General features: G+C 35.8%; 1 protein-coding gene across 4 annotated transcripts in view; it reads left to right on the top strand.

The window, feature by feature from the left end:
• The window catches only part of LRRIQ3 (leucine rich repeats and IQ motif containing 3), a 257,386-nt gene extending 240,283 nt beyond the window's left edge, over positions 1 to 17,103 (top strand). For 2 of the 4 annotated variants that reach the window (XM_086717282.1, XM_025912635.2), the window contains one exon: positions 3,986 to 4,304. In XM_086717282.1, the coding sequence (XP_086573408.1) occupies positions 3,986 to 4,142 (157 nt within the window). In that variant the 3' untranslated portion in view covers positions 4,143 to 4,304. Of the gene's footprint in view, positions 1 to 3,985; positions 4,305 to 6,602; positions 6,724 to 11,282; positions 11,410 to 16,915 lie in introns of those variants that run through there. The other 2 variants (XR_015254801.1, XM_086717280.1) reach the window with 2 other exon arrangements.
• The last annotated feature ends 467 nt before the right edge of the window (positions 17,104 to 17,570 follow it).

Here is a 17,570-nt window from a genome sequence, read left to right as displayed (position 1 = left end):
AAGAAGACCAAAGCAGGAGGCATCACAATCCCAGACTTTAGCCTCTACTACAAAGCTGTCATCATCAAGACAGCATGGTATTGGCACAAAAACAGACACATAGACCAATGGAATAGAATAGAAACCCCAGAACTAGACCCACAAACGTATGGCCAACTAATCTTTGACAAAGCAGGAAAGAACATCCAATGGAAAAAAGACAGTCTCTTTAACAAATGGTGCTGGGAGAACTGGACAGCAACATGCAGAAGGTTGAAACTAGACCACTTTCTCACACCATTCACAAAAATAAACTCAAAATGGATAAAGGACCTGAATGTGAGACAGGAAACCATCAACAACCTGTAAACTCATTTCCATAGACATGTAAAAGCCTCCTTGTCACTTGGAACTGCCTGACCTCTTAAATTTTAAGTTCTCGTATACTTGTTTGTGGGTAATTCTGTCTTTTCAATTCTTTTCTTCTGTTACTTTCACTACACGCTTATTCAAATATATTGTGACACTCAGCCCTCAAATAAACTTCCTTATGGACTTCTTTTCTTTTCATTTTTGGTGTATCATCCAGAGTTCATATCAGTTATTCTTTTCACCATTTCATTCAGTTTCTCTGAAGTCCTTTCATTGCCTCCACAATGTTAACCACCCCAACTGCCACCTTGGAATAATCCAACTATCTTTACTTCTTGCATTCCGGTTAAAATGGCTGAAAGAGATTACTAATTTGTAGACTTACACTAATATTAATTATATGCCCTCCAACTTGAGCTGCTCCTTCAGTTGCTTACTATTTTTCCTTTTACTCACAAAAGTACATACATGGCAACAAGAACTTTGCATATGTAATTAACAGTACTAATTCATCAACCTTTAAATAGAGAAATTATCCTATATTATGCAGGTGGGTCCAGTGCATCACACGAGACTTCACATGCAGGGACAAAAAAGAAAGAGATTCAGAGTAGAAGGATTTGATATGATATTGCTGACTTGAAGCTGGAGGGGGTTATGTGGAAAAGTGAGAAGGAAATGAATTCTGACAACAACCAATAATTTTGGAAAGAGGACCTCACAATCTGGATCAGAACCACAGCCCTGGCTGACACCTTGATTTCAGCCTTGTGAGAACCGAAGCAGAAAACCCAGATGATGATCCATGCTGTGCCTGGACTTTTGATCAATGAAAACCATGAGATAATAAAATGGTGGTTGTTGTCAGCCAATACATTTATGGTAATGTGTTATACAGCAGTAGAAAAATCCAAACTCTTTGTTGTTCCTTCCCCAAGTTTGCTTTGGTTAGTCTAGGACCTTTGCATTGCCATATAATTCAAATTTTAATAAATTCAAAATACCTAAATTTAATACATTTAGAATAAATTTTAATCTAAATTTAATCTTCTATATACTTAAGACAAATTTAAATGTTAATTTCTACGCAAAAGACTCTTGACATATTAATTGGGATTGCATTGAATCTATAGATAAATTTGGGGAGAATTGACATCATGATAATATTGTCTCCCAGTCCTTGAAATGGTAGAACTTAACATTAATTTAGATCATTTTTACTTTTTTCAGCAATATTTTATTATTTTCAGGCATAAGCCTTGTACATCTTTTTAAAAAATCTTTTTAGGTTTATTTATTTTTGAGAGAGAGAGAGAGGGCGTGAGCAGGGGGAGGGGCAGAGAGAGAGGGAGACATAGAATCTGAAGCAGGCTCTGGGCTCTAAGCTGTCCGCACAGAGCCAGAGGGGGGGCCCTGAACTCAGGAACCATTAGATCACAACCTGAGCCGAAGTCAGATGCTTAACCCACTGAGCCACCCAGGTGCCCCCCCATCTTGTATACCTTTTGTTAAATTTACATCTAAGTGTTTGTTTGTTTTTATTTTTTTGATGCTATTGTAAATAGAATTCTTTCTTAGTTTTGTTTTCCAATTGTTTGATCCTGGTATATATAAATATAATAGGTCATTATGTTTCTCTTACTCTTCAGTGCTTTTTAATAGGTTTTGTTTTGTTTTGTTTTGTTACATTTTGTCCATAGTTTATAATTGTTATCTATTTAATACATTTATTATACTTAACTACTACTATTAATTACATTTGCAAGGTCTCTTTTGCCATGACTTCTACTCTGCTACTTGTCCAGACATAGCTACTCTCCAGAAATCCAAACTCAAAATAGTTATAGCTATTTTCATGGAGTATTAAATGCAGGCATTCCTCTAAGGATTTTAAATGTATTTGCTCATTTACTTCTTACTAAACCGTATGAGTTAGTCTGTCCCTTTTTAAAGGTGAAGAAAATGATTCAGATAGAGTTAAAATAATTTGCCCCAAATCACACAATCAATAAGCTGCAGATCTGGATCCCAATCCCAAGCAGAATAGCTTTACTACCTTTCTCTTAAACCATAAGCCATTCCTTTTCGCTCTTGGTCATTACCACATCGATAGCCACGCTCCTTAAACATAATGTTACCAAAAGAGAATTCCAATCTTTCTCTTCATCTGGCTGTTCTTCCTGTGTTTCCTATGCTGACGAATACCACTAATATCTATCCAATAAAAGGAGTTATTAAGTATCAGTGCACCTGGATGGCTCAGTCGGTTAAGAATCTGACTTTGGCAGGTCATGATCTCACAGTCTATGAGTTCTAGCCCCGCATAGGGCCTTGTGCTGACAGCTCAGAGCCTGAATCTTGCTTCAGATTCTATGTCTCCCTATGTCTGCCCCTTCCCTGCTCGTGCTCTCTCTCCAAAAATAAGTAAACATTGGGGTGCCTAGATGGCTCAGTCAGTTAAGTGTCCAACTTCAATTCAGCTCAGATCATGATCTCGCAGTTTGTGAGTTTGAGCCCCGCGTTAGTCTCGTGCTGACAGCTCAGAGCCTGGAGCCTGCTTCAGATTCTGTGTCTTCCTCTCTGTCTGCCCTTCCCCTGCTCACACTTTGTCTCTCTCTCTCAAAAATAAATAAACATTTTAAAAAATTAAAAATAAATAAATAAATAAATAAATAAATAAACATTAAAAATTTTTACAAAAAGGAATTCTTAAATGTCACACACTGTTCTAAGGATTTTATATGTATTAACTCATTTAGTCTTTTACTAACCCCCATGAATTGGATATCCCTTTTTTAAAAATGAAGAAATTGAGGCAAAAAGAACTTAAATAACTTGTGCAAAAATCACATAGTCAATAAGGCAGACTGTAGACTTTTGCCTTTCTTCTCGTCAAGTCCAGATTTCTGAGTGTATCTGAATACAAATGAAGGGTTCCATGATCTGCTTGCTCTAAGTCTGTTTCTCCAGGCTTATCTGTTCCACTGTTCTCTTTCCCAGAACTTCATGACCCAGAAATTAGAGTGTTGTCACTTCTCAGAGCATGCCAAGCTATGCTCTCATCTTTGCCTTTATTTTCGCTGTTCGTGCTATCTAAACAAATATACGTGAACAAAATGTTCTTCCCTTTTACTTTCTGCTTGAAAAGTGGAATACCATCTGAATGATATCATTTAAACTGAATTACCTCTAAAGACCCTATCTCCAAATACAGAAACATTCTAAGGTACGAGAGTTTAGGACTTCAACATGAATTTGGGGGTTGGAAATGGGGACACAATTCAGTCCATAATGGAGTCCTAGAAGAAGCTTGGATTTAGTGAGCCTTCAGTAAAAGTTTTGCAAATCAGAGCATAGTCTGATTTCGATGCTTTTTTGGGAATCTACCAGGGCTTATGGGAATTATGTTACAGCCAAGAGAAATCTTAGAAACATTAGCCTGATATGCATATTATTGAATAAATTATGGATATTATTGATATAATAAAATTTTATGAAATAAGTGGAGTTCTAATTTTTTCCCATTTGTATATGTCTATTTTAAAGGCATCTACTTTTATATTAACACCCTGAATAAATGTTATACTTTTAGTCATTTAAAAATATCTCATTCTATTACTTTTTTTCCTCTTAGGGCTCAAGAAACATATAAAAAACACTGTGAAGAAAAATTTGTTATTGATATGATTATCTTTCAAAAAGCATGTGAAAGATTTCAAGATGCTAAAACAAAAGTTGCGCTTGTGAGAAAGAATTTAGTCTTTAAAGTTCCCAATGGAACAACAAAATGAACCAATGCCATGCCACATCTGTGGTCACTTTGAATTATGGCTATTATATTTAGTTAAAGGACTTTGAAATAATACTATTAAAGAAGAAATACTGTATGTAACAAGATGTATTTGTATATAAATCTTCTAAAAATATACAGAATAAAGCATTTCTCTTCTTGATCATAATTTAATTTAAATCAAGTTAACATGACACCCCCAAAGGTGCCTTATATATCCAAATGTCCAAGGAACAATTAAAACTTATTTCATTAATTGCAGGAAATAGTGCAAAGGCATTACTTATATTGTTTCATATCCCAAGGATAGAAATCCTAAAGCTATTTTCAGTTTCTCTGGCATAGTAATTTCTGCCCCAGCTGCTGACTTTTATTAAGACACTGTGTACTTTCATTAGTTTCATTACCTACTTTCACATATTTAATTATATCTTCTTTATTTTGTTAAAACAGTATCTGAATTTTTTACTTCAAAATAAAAGTTTCACCATTATATAAGTGATTCACATTCTTATAATAATTTAAAAAATATAAAATATGAAAGGGAAATTAAACATTCTTTTTGGTTTTCTTAGAGATTGTAAGATTTTTGTACATTTACTTGATGTATTTGCCTTTTGCATATATTTGAGAGAAGAAAGGAGAGACAGAGACAAAAGACACATAGTTATATAATTGTGTTTATAAAGTATACAGAACTAGTATATATATATATATATATATATATATTAATTTTAAGCCTAATGTATATTCAGGTATAAAATTAGAAAAAATAGAGATATAAGAAGATATAAAATCTTTTGTAAAATTTAAGTTAATTTTCAATAGTTTTTCATTTTTCTAGAAAAATAAATGCCTCAGATTTATTTTGACATTCTCACTTAATACAATGTAGCTAATGCCATTTAAATATCTCTTTAATACTTGGGGCGCCTGGGTGGCTCCGTAGGTTGGGCATCGACTTCAGCTCAGGTCATGATCTCGTGGTCCGTGAGTTCGAGACCCACATCGGGCTCTGTGCTGACAGCTCAGAGCCTGGAGCCTGTTTCAGATTGTGTCTCCCTCTCTCTCTGACCATCCCCCATTCATGCTGTCTCTCTCTGTCTCAAAAATGAATAAACGTTAAAAAAAATTTTTAATATCTCCTTAATACTCATCAGTTATATATGCAAATTTTTAAGTGTTTATTTTTAAAATTCTCTTATTAGTCTATGGTAAATTTGCAAATATTAAGTATTTTACAACCGCAGTTATTCACTTGTGCTTCTATGCTGGACTGCCAAAAAATGCTTATACTATTTTCCTAATTTTGGTAAAATAATACCTGTCTATTTAATTCCATGGCACCAGCTCTCACTTTTCCTGTTAATTTGCAGATAACTAATGAGTAAGTCATATTGATATTTCTAATTATTCTTCAAAAAGAACAAAGGTAGATACTGTGAGGTGGTAAAAAGCATGACAGATATAGGTTCCCATGACAAGTTAGATAATCTCTCTGCTACCCCAGTTTTCCATTTTGTATTTGGAAACAATACATATCTTTGGGGGATTTAATGAAAAGAACAATCCATGTCATATAATATTATTATGAGACTTCAATGAGAAGAAAACACATAATGCAACACGATGCCTTACACATAGTATGCACTTAATAAAGGTAAATGTGTAGTAATGGAGACAGAAGTCTTTTCTGTGTAATTACAGGAGGATTTGTCACCTTTTTATGTAAGAGTTGAGAGACAAATGCCATTAAGAAATAGAATTTTTTTGCATGATATATTTGAATATAATTTATACATTCAATCAGTAAAATTTGTTGAATGTTGACCTTACTTTATTTTCCCATTTCATATTTATCTTTTATAACCTTTATCACTCAATAATATCCTTGATCATTTCTATCTATCCACCTGTGAGCTTCTTGAAGAAAAAAACTTTTTATACTCATCTCTGTGTTTCTATTACTTTGTACTAAGGCAGATATTATATTACACACAATGTTTTGTTTTGTTTTGTTTTTTATCTCTTTTTCTATTTAAGCTCTGTCCCAGGTCAATCTAATGACCTTTATTGCCACTAACTGTTTTGAAGAATAAAAAATCTCTATCTCTAAGTTATCTTTAAGTATACAGTATGCCTCCTATATTTCCAAACGCATGCTAGGCTTGGAAGACCTAAAATATTTTTTTAAATCTTACACTAAAGTGGAATTCACTGTGTTTTTATTTACTATTTCCTCCCTCCTCAATCTTGTTTCTTTTTCTATATTCCCAAACGTCCATAGATTCATTACCATCTAAATGGTTTTCCATATTAAAAGTTTAGAAGATATTTTTTATTGCTTTCTCTTACCCCAGTACATCTTATGAAATATGAAACCCTATAAATTCTATTTGCAAAAGGTCTCTGTGTCAGAGACTGTCTGGCTTTTCACCAAACCTATTTCCTGTTTCTGTAGGACACAGTCTATATTTCCTAGCCTCCCTTGAACAGTTAATTGGAGCACAGGATTGAATTTTGACCAATGAAATCTGAGTAAAAGTGACTGCCAACTCTTCAGGTGTGTACCATGCACTGTCCTATGATCTTTCTCTTCTTTGGCCACCTTGGAAAACATATGCTAAAAATGGCTGAGCCACAACATGAAAAAAGCATCATGGGTTCCTGAATCCCTGCTTGTACTGTGATCAAAAACACCTGTTTTGAAAAAAAAAAAAAAAAAAAAAAAAAGACCTGTTTTGTTCCTTATATTATCCAAAGGAAAATTCAATGATGTTAAAATAAAGGCTTTGTAACCCAACCAATTATGCCAGGCTATCAGTTAATAGTGATTTAGTCAATAAAGAGCTTGGTACCCAAAGTAAGAGTGCTGTCATCACAAAATACCAGCATATGTGTTGTTGGCTTTCCTGGATAGTGAGGAAACGAACATTGAGAATGAAAATATGGACATTTCACCTGGTAGGTTTACCCAAACATTCATTCCCAAGAAACACAACTTCCTGCTTGTAAAGTGTTGCAGTAGTCTTTCATTAACTTTAGCCCTACACATAGAACTATATGGAGATGTTCCAGAGATGACTGGAACTCTATTCATATTCTCCGATGCTCTGTTTCCTCTTGATGGAGACTTATTAACCAAAGGAAGTTTGGAGATTCCCAGCTTAACGCATGGAAGAAATCTCGGCAGCATGAAACAAAAAGGGGGCACACAGAGGAAAAATTCAGTAAAAACTTCTGGTACTGTTGCCGTAAGAAACTAATAACTGCTTCTTCTGAAATGTTGATGCTGAGAAAGAGGTATCAACTATATATCAACTATGTCTTACACATTCAGGTTATTTCCATGTTATTGGCTATTGTGAGTAATGCCTCAAGGGAAATGGTGGTGTGGATATTTCTTGGATATAATGATGGATTGATTGATTGATTGATTATAAATACCTAGAAGTGGAATTTTTGGATTATGTGGTCATTTTTTGAGGATAGTGCCTTGTCAGTGCAGATCCCAACACAGGGATCAAACTCACAAACCATGAGATTGTGACCTGAGCTGAAGTCAGACGCTTAACCAACTGAGCCACTCAGACGACCCTCTTGTGACCAGTTTTATCCTAAAGTTTATCTTATCTGTTTTAGTGATGTGTTAGCTGAAAACATAGGGTACACTTATAGGTGGTATACATTCTAACTATGGCCTTATAAATATAGTTGACCTTTGAACAACATGGTTTACAACTGTGTGGGTCCATTTATACATAGATTTTTTATAGTACAGTACTGCAAATGAATTCTCGCTTATGATTTTCTTAACATTTTCTTTTCTCTAGCTTACTTAATCATAAGAATACAGTATATATTACATACAAAATATGTATTAACGAACTGTTTATGTTAGCAACTATTTATATTATCAGTAAGGCTTCTGGTCAGTGCTAGGCTATTAGAAGTTGAGTTGTGGGGGAGTCAAAAGTTATACAGGGATTTTTTTACTTTGTAGGGGGTCTGTCCTTCTAACTCCCACATTGTTCGACAGTCAACTATGCATGCAAAAATAAAGATCATAACCTCTACCCATATTGTTTTCATTGTTGTGTCACAAATATATTTGCATAGTTTCATTAATATGTCTTTCCTTCCTCTCCATTTCCCCTAGTCCTTATATATAAAATATTAATGTAATATCATAATAGAACTACAGAGTAATGCACACTGTACAGTAATCCTGGGCTCCAAGTAGGATGTAGTAACTAATGAGACTTGGAATTATTTCCTTTAGAAATTTGTATGTATACTTTTTCTGGTTGTTATAAAGAATACTTATGTTAGAATTGAGCCACTTTTGGTGGGAATAAGAAGTGTTGGTATCAGAAAAAGGATGTAGGTGAACATTTGTCAGGTTCTTATGTTTGCTTTTGTCTCTAAATCATCTGAATGCCCTTTCTTGGGGAAATAACCTTTGGCCAAGTCATGCTTTGAGATATGGACTCATGTCCCAACACAAAATTTAGAGGAATCAAATAAGTTTCACCCCAGTTTCTGGCATATAGTCAGCCATTTGATGCTCATGCCAGTACTTGTAATTCTGTAAGAGTGATGCACCAGAGACAAGTAAGTCATTCACAGTGGCACTAAGAGTCCAATAGTGGCAGCAGCAAATTTTCAGTGTTAGCAATCCAAAAGATAATTTCTGAGGCATTGCTCAGCCTGGACTCTTGCTACCTAGCCTCCTTTGGTTTTTACTCATTTACTGAGCTGATTCCCAGTTTTTCCTGTTGATTCATAAGTTACCTAGTATCCTTACAGCGAGTATCTTTTAGTGCTCTCACTAGCAATGTTCTCAGTTGCATGTAAGAAGAATAAGAATTCTTATACACTTAATTCATTTCAATAGACCTAATTTTCAAATGTAAATGATTATTTCTGAAATTGACACAATAGACTTTTTGTCTTAATCACCCAGAACGGTGCCAGAGCCATAAGACGTGCTAGATTATTATATTAATTTATATTTATGTTAAATGATTAATATTATTCATTTTCAGTGTTGTCATGTTTTAACTTTTGGAGGAAATTGGAAAGGGATGCCTCAGAGGCTGGTAATCAAAAGGCACAAATTAAACATCAGTCATGGTAGTTTTTGTGTACAGCCCTATTACATTCATCTTACCTTATATCCTGATCATCTGTCTACTTGTTTATTTTCCTCAGTTAGTTTATAAAATTCTTGGGGTCAGAAATGTGTGTCACCGTCTTTCTGTTCCTAGCTGTAAATCTAAAATGCAAATCTACTCTTTAGTTGGGTTCCCATTCCTATAGGATAGTCAAAATCCTTTCACTTAATAGGAAAAAAAAAATCCTTAATCATTTTGCCAGTTCCTACTTTTCCAGCTCTCTCCTGCCTTCAAAACTCCCAATTCCAATTTTCCAGATATCAGACGACTCACAATTCTCAAATTCCTCTGCCTGGTGTGCCCTAATCGCCTTTTCTGCCAGCAGAATTTCTGAATGGCCTTCTAGAGTCAAAGGAGCATGCTCTGTAAGAGTTTTCACATTGCTTCTGTGCATGGCTCCATTATAATACTTACTACATAGCATTACAACAGATTGATTATATTCTGTTCCATCTGTTTGACTGCAGATTCCCTGTATTTTATTAATTTCTGTATCCCTGGTGCTAAAAAAAAGTCAAGAGAGAAGGATATTTTTAATTTTCCGAGTATACTATTTATTCCTTCAAATAGTTTCAGGAACAAAGGATTACCTCTCAAGATACTTGTTCTTATAAAATTTTCTGACCTGTGTAGGGCAACATATTAATGAATATATTTAACAGACTGATAAAGTTGAGATACAGGCATTGAGTACCACTAAAATTTCAAGAAGAAAACATTCTTCTGCTTTATACTTTGAATTAACTATCTCAACTGTTCTGCTGAGGAATCAACTTTTAGGTTAAAAGCCCCATTTATAGTAATTTCAAACCTCCTACTCTCCCTTCTTTCCCACATTTAGAGGGGATAAAAAACAAACTTGAAAGCTGACTTTTTTTTTTTTTTTTTTTTTTTAGAATTTTGCTTGTTCTAAAAATGTGGTTCTTTAGATAAAGAAGAAGAGTGATTATGAGAGTTTAAATAAAGAATGAAGTACTTTATCATAGCTTTGGAAAGATTTCCTAACATACTACCTGCATGCATAATTATCAACTATACTTTTCCTGGCCTCTTCTCTCCCCTCCTGCTGCTCTTCTCCTAGCCAGAATACACATTGCAGCTCAGTCTCCCTATGAAAGTGTCAGCCACTGTCATGATACAACCCTCATGATTCACAAAGTAAAGTACATTGGAAAAGAGGAAAGCCACTGTTATCATACAGACATTGGTTTCCTTCTATTTGAAGGGTCAGGGACTTGGAACTCCAAAAAACCCCATCAGAACAGGTTTTTTTTAAGTGGTTAGCTAATTTCCCTCAGATTACAACATGCCTGTGAGATGAGCTGGACCTCATGAAAATGGCTGACTTGTGTGTCAGAAAATCTGTAGCTATTGGCCTCATTCACCTGATATTGAGATGTAATAAAGTTCTCTGTTACAAAATCATCTTAGTACATGGGAAAAAACACAACACATCATAAAATGTACTTCCTGTGTATACTCATAAGTCTATGGGTGTGTGCATGTGTTTCCGTGTGTACGTAAATACAAAGGTGCCAGTCTGTATGTGTAACTAAGAGCTACTAAAAATGGCTACAGATAGGAAAAACAGTGGCTCAGACACTCAACCACAAGAGACGTCTCTTGAGTTTAATTTGCCTAAAGGAGAAAAATACACATTATTTCCCAGGCCTTGACAACAGAAGGACTTTTTATCTAGTTTACTTTTGGAGAGTGTGATAAATAAGTGGTTAAAAACAAAACAAACAAACAAAAAAAAACTAATGGATAGTGCGAGGTTAAGAGGTTGTAATATGAAAGACTTCGTAGGACTGGATTCAGATTTTTGTGAGACTTAAGTTTTTTTCAACTTGGGAGAGTCATTTTTTAGAAAAACTATCTGAAATTACAGATACGAAGTTAGCCACCTCAGGGCTTATAAAAACAAGGGGTACTGACCTTAATCCTCATTATCTTCACTCTAGATTTTTCTGCAGCCTGGAAAACTAGGAATCTCTTGAAGAGAATGGAAAGAATTCATGAGAAAATGTCACTATTGGAGCTAAAGAACCTTCATTTATCTTCTCATGAATAGAGGTGGTCACCAACCAGGTAGGAACTGAATGTTAAATTTGTATAATATGCAGTAATACTTCAGAATTGATATGCATGGTTTCTAGAAGTCAAGAAATGTTTGAACTGATATTTAATAACCTCTATATTTCATATCAACACCTCTTCTATCATTTCAGGATAATCTCTGGTTAACATCCAGAAATTGTCAAGCTACAGTAACAGATGCTTGAATCTCAGCAGCTTATCCCAATTTAGTTCATTTCTCACTGAAACTACATGTCCAGTGGGACTGAGGAAGGTGCCACCATTTTATAGCTTCAGCATCTGTTACACATGGCCTCCAAGTCTGTTATAGCAAGAAAGAGAGCATGGTGGAAAGAAGGTAGTCCAACAGCACTTGAATGCGTTGGCTCTGAAATGATATATGCCACATCTGTTTGCAGCCTTTTTTTCCAGAACTTTCACAGGGACATGCCTAACACAAGGCCTTTGGGAAATTCTGGGGAGTAGATAAAAAGTTTTGAGTACATGCACAGCCATACTTACCTATAATATGGGTAATATTTGGACACTCTCTTTGCCCAATCATCCATAAGAAGACTTCCTTTCTAATCTTTACACAGATATGGAAACTTAAGATCTAAGCTACATATATTTATTAATAAGCATGATGACTGATACATAGTGATCTGAATACAGGTCATTCATAATGACTCCAATTCCTATAAGAAGCAAAAAAGCAAGAATGTGTTCCTAAAATATCCAGCAAGAAAGCCCTAATACCATACCTTAACTCTGTGCTTTTTCCCCCGCTATATCTCTTTTCAGGTCTGACCTGATTGTGACTGTTACTGAATAAAATTATTTGCATATCAAAAATCTTATATTCTGTCCACTCAGCCAGGCTCAGTAAAGAATTTGAACTCAGAATTCTTACTAGGATTGGTATATTTTTAACAAAAACAAGAAATTGATCTTGAGAAATTTAATGTAAAGAAAAGTAAAGTTAGGCCCAGGGAGAATTTGACTGCCAGTTACACGTCTACATGGCATTTGCCTTAGAAGGAGCCAAGCACATAGGAAATTTCTTTAGAGAGTCCACTGATTCTAATAAATATGTTTCCATGATTACTTTCTTAATGACATTTGTTTGGGCTGATATGCAGATTTATTCATTTCTTACGATTGTTACTTAAACATATTTTCTCATTCCATATTTTTTATTTGTAATAATACCAATATCATTTCTTTGTCATGGAATTTTTTAAGTTACTGCCATCTTAAATGAATTAATTTCTTCTGGAACATATTTTGTATGGTGAGTTGTATTATATAGCTTATTGCATTAGAGCATTCTTTGAGGGACATTTTCCTTTTTGCTTCCCACTGGCTGAGGTATGGTACTACCCTAAAATATTGTGTATGGGATCCCCCCACCTCCCATTTTTACTACTGCTTTCCAAAGAATTGAAAGATCCAGCAGAATTCACCTGATTTTGCCTTTTCCTTCCTCGTATAAATTACAAGTAATATCCCTGCTTGGAAGTACCGACTTTTTTTTTTAAACTAGCTTGCACCCTTATTTCATGGTGTCTGCGTCCATCACCAACTAAGAGCCTTGGGGAACCATTTTCACTAATGGACTCTGTACTCCCCAGTGTAGTTAATTTCACCCTTATGGTCAGAAAGAGTTAATGTCCTTTGCTACCAGGTTGTAACATATACACTGGGGAGAAGATGATATCCTGTGTTTTTTCAAAATGGACATCTTTATAAGTCATTAGCAATTTTATCTTCCAGAAGTTTCCTCTATTTTTTTTTCTCCAGAAACTTTAAACTTATACAATATGCAACTATCACTCTTTGGAAAGGGCATTTCAACAGATTTGATTTTCTTATATATTTTTGCCTTTCGCACAACTTGATGAGTTGCTTCATTAATCTCTTGGTCTCCCTGCCTCTCCTCCATCTGGTATCACTAGCAGATGGAGGCAGAATTGCTCAGATATAAAGGGACAGACTCCAACTACAAATATATCACAAAGATAGCAAACAAAGATACTTTGTGATTACTGGATGGTAAAAATTACATAAACTCCATCTATTATTTAACGTAACTGTTATTAAATATGGGCTTTCAAAATTTACAATTGTAGTATATAAGCTGTGCACATAACTGTTTACATAAACTATAACCTAGTGATTGTGATACATAAACTGTGACTTGGTGATTGTAATTTGTACATTTATTCAACAAGTATTTGTTGAATACCTACCATATACCATGAAATTAACTGGGGCTAAAATGGAGTGCAGCAGAATCTTTAGTCTCAAAAATATGTAAGTAATAGTTTCCAGGATACCAAGTATTTAGGGTACACATAAATACTTAGAGTAGAAGGTTTACATAAATGTGCTATGCTGCTGCTCTTCTAACCTTCCCACATAAAACCTCTATAAAAGCCTTCCGGGGCAAACTTTATCCAACCTCACTTAATATGTATGAGACTCAACCCATAGCAATCAGTCAATCCATTTGTCAAGAAACAAATCTTTGCAGAGCTCCCACTTATACAAAATATATTGTGCTTGGCCTGTGATGAACACAAAGAATTGTAAGACAATACCTTCTTTGCTCAAGGGATTAAAACAAAACAAAACAAAAACAAAAAGTTGGTATGGGGGGGGGGGAGTGCATGGGGCGATGTGTGAAATAGTTGATAAGGATTAAGGAGGGCACTTGTGATGAGCACCGGTGATGAATGGAGCTGTTGAATCCCTATATTATACACCTGAAACTAATATAACACTGTATATTAGCTATATTGGAATTAAAATTTTAAAAAGAAATAATTATTAAAAAAAATCTTGGTCAGGTAAAAGGTGCCCATGAAATGGTAAATACAATACTAGAGAACATGTGATCCCTCCCAACTGATTCATACCCATATGTATACTGGGTATCCCTATTTGGAAGCTTGGTAGGCACCTCAAGCTATAACCTGCTGCACCCTTCTCCATCCCACCAAGGCTACTCTTCCTGATTCTTTCTGTTCAAGGCAGACACCAAGGCATCAGTCTGGATCCCACTACTCCACAGTGTCCCTTTCCCTTCATCTAAAAATGAATGAACTCTTTCCATTTAAAATATTTAAAATCTATCTCTTAAGTCAAAGTACTTTTTGCTCTCACTAGTTCAAACCCTTGTCATCTTTTCCCTGGATATACTGCAATGTATCTGCTTAAATCCAACTTAAATCCAACTTTTCTGTCTCCATACCTCTTTCTAAATATAAATCCAGACCTGCTTAGCTAAAAAATAAATTCTTAATGCCTCCCTGCTGCCTTGAGATTAAAATCTAAGCACTTTGCATGGCACAGAGAGCCCCTTAAAACTTCCTTTCTCCTTCTGGCTCCCAGCTTGTTTCCATCTGGGCTTTACCACTCTGTGTTCCAATCACACACAGCCATTCGTAAGAGTTTTCTTTTTTTTTTTCTTTGAGAGACAGAGAGAGACTGCAAGTGGGGGAGGAACAGAGAGAGGTGGACACAGAATCCGAAGCAGGTTCCAGGCTCTGAGCTGTCAGCATAAAGCGTGACATGGGGCTCGAACCGACAAACCATGAGATCATGACCTGAGCTTAACTGACTGAGGCACCCAGGTGCCCCACCCCATACACACAGCCATTCTGAAGATGGTGTCACTTAGCCTAGAGTGTTCTGCCCCACCACCTACATGCTTTGGCTTACCATATTCCTAATTTAGAGACCGCCTACATATAACTTTCTTGGAAAATTTTGTCTCTCACTCTACCATTCCTATTCCCTTCTGAGTGTGGTGTCCCTCCCATATGTGCTAATGGCCCTATACATAACTGTCATTATTTCTTATTACACAGTGATATATTTGCCTGTTGACTTTCTTCTCATAGCTGTGAAGCTCATGAGGTTAGAGACCTTTCCTCTCATCATTTCTTTTTTTCAAAAATTTAAAAAGTGTTTTTATTTATTATTGAGAAAAGAGCATGAGCAGGGGAGGGGTAGAGAGAGAGGAGGACAGAGAATCTGAAGTGGGCTCTGTGCTGACAGAAGTGAACCCATTGTGGGGCTCGACCCATGAGCCCTGAGATCATGACCTGAGCCAAAGTCGGGACGCTCAACGGCCTAAGCCACCCAGTCACCCTTCCTCTCATCATTTTCTAATCAGCAGCCCACACAGTGCCTGATATAAAATGAGCACTAGACAAACATTGGTTAAATTGAATCAATAAATACCATAAACACCCAGGAGAGTGAGCAATTACCTAAGTTTTAAATATTTACTGGAAACAGGGGCACCTGGGTGGCTCAGTCAAGTGTCAGACATGATGGGCTCTGCGCTGACAGTGGGGAACATGCTTGGAATTCTCTCTCTCCCTCTCTCTCTGCCTCTCCCCCCACTTGTGTGCACACACACTCTCTCTTTCTCTCTCTCAAAATAAATAAACTTAACAGATTTCCTGGAAATAAAACCAGATAATATGCAAAAGACCTGGCAGAGGTTGTCTCCGTTAATGCTAGTTCACAGGCACAGAAGCTGCTCAATTAATGCTCCTTCCCTTTCTCTTGAATTGTCCCTTGAAAATTGATGGCAACTATACAAATAAAGGTGAGAAAGAGGAGTTTTATAGATTGGGGATTGTATCAGTCTCAGCTTCAAAATGTATTTGGTGAGTAAAGGGAGTTTAGGAGGAGCCGAGGAAGAGAAGGCCAGAAACGCAGAGCTGGAGGATTGGACGAGTCCCTGAGTGCTCCAGCCAGAAGCACAGGTGCCCAGGGCTGGTGCCCATGCAGAAGGTAGAGGCTGCAGTTTCTGGTGGAAGTGGTGGTTATTGATAACACACAGTTTAGCACAGGGGGGAAAGACTAGCAGGAAGAAGAAGGAGATAATAATAATTGGCCGAAGTCAGAGAGTAGATTTAGGCAATGTAGCAAGGAGAAATAATCCAGAGAATTAGACTGACTTGGTGAAGAGGCCTGAGAGACTGGGTATGGAAATAAAGTTTGGATTTGGAGTTAGAACATTTTGTTTTCAAGTTCAGTTCTGCCATTATTAGCTATATGAGCTGAATAAATTACTTATTTTCTTTAAGCCGTGGTTACTTCATGTGGAATATGGGGACAATTCTGTGGGTAGGGTTATCATGAGGATTAAGTGAGACAATGTGTGTAAAGTTCCAGGGCTTATTAAGCTTTCTGTAAAGTTGCACTACCATGTTATCATTATAGATCATTGAGTCTTTCATTGCCAACCATCTTTTTCTTTCATGATCTGTTGTCCTTAATGTTATTGGTTACTAGGAATGGAATCCCAATGAACGTTTTTTTGAACAAAAGAAATAGAGACATTTTTCTATGTATCAGCCTAACAATTGAGCCTATAGCTCTTGAAATATTTGTAATGTGTTTCTCTAGTGTGTCTTAAGCTTCCAAAAGTGTGTTATATGATTTTCATTAGACTGCACTTTCATTGAGGGCAGAAACAATATCCATCTTCTTACAGGTTTCCAGGGTACCTAATGCAATCTGATACTGTGCACACAGTTGACAATTGACCGATGTTGTTAACAGCAGCAACTGTATCAACTTGTGTCTCATACCATCTATAAGTTTCCCAGACTGTAAATGAGCAGAGAGAGAAAAGCACTTTCTGTGTTTGAAATGAATTGACCAACTATGATAAATAGCTAAAACAGGTAAGCAATATGAAGTAAATTGTATCAATTCATGTGTGAAAAAGCAGCACTTCAATAAACATAAAAATATCTTGTATTGTTCACTTTCAACCTTAGCTAAATGGCTAGGCTAGAAATTATCATAAGAACATTTTTTTTCAGATGACATTGTCCTACTTGAAGTTATAAAAGTATCTATGGAACTTTTCATTTTCAGAAAAACACAGTAGTGCATCTTTTGTATAGTTAAAAAAATCACAAATATTATTGTTACAAGTAATATACAAGACTTAATGATCTGTTTTCCTATAAATTTTTTTCTCTCCATTGTATGTAAAACTGGATCACACAGAGAGGTTTCATTTGTCTTGGACTTTTGGCATCATTGGCCAAATATCCACAGAGGTTTTAGCCCATAATGCTGAGTATTTCCAAATGAAAAACATGTATTTAAAATGGTAAACCAACAGCACAGTGGCATAT

This window comes from Puma concolor, chromosome C1, assembly GCF_028749965.1.
Source record: "Puma concolor isolate L17-30 chromosome C1, mPumCon1.1.hap2, whole genome shotgun sequence".
In the NCBI taxonomy this organism is placed as follows: domain Eukaryota; kingdom Metazoa; phylum Chordata; class Mammalia; order Carnivora; family Felidae; genus Puma; species Puma concolor.
The sequence above is the reverse complement of the archived record's forward strand: the minus strand, read 5'-3'. Positions and strand labels throughout refer to the sequence as shown.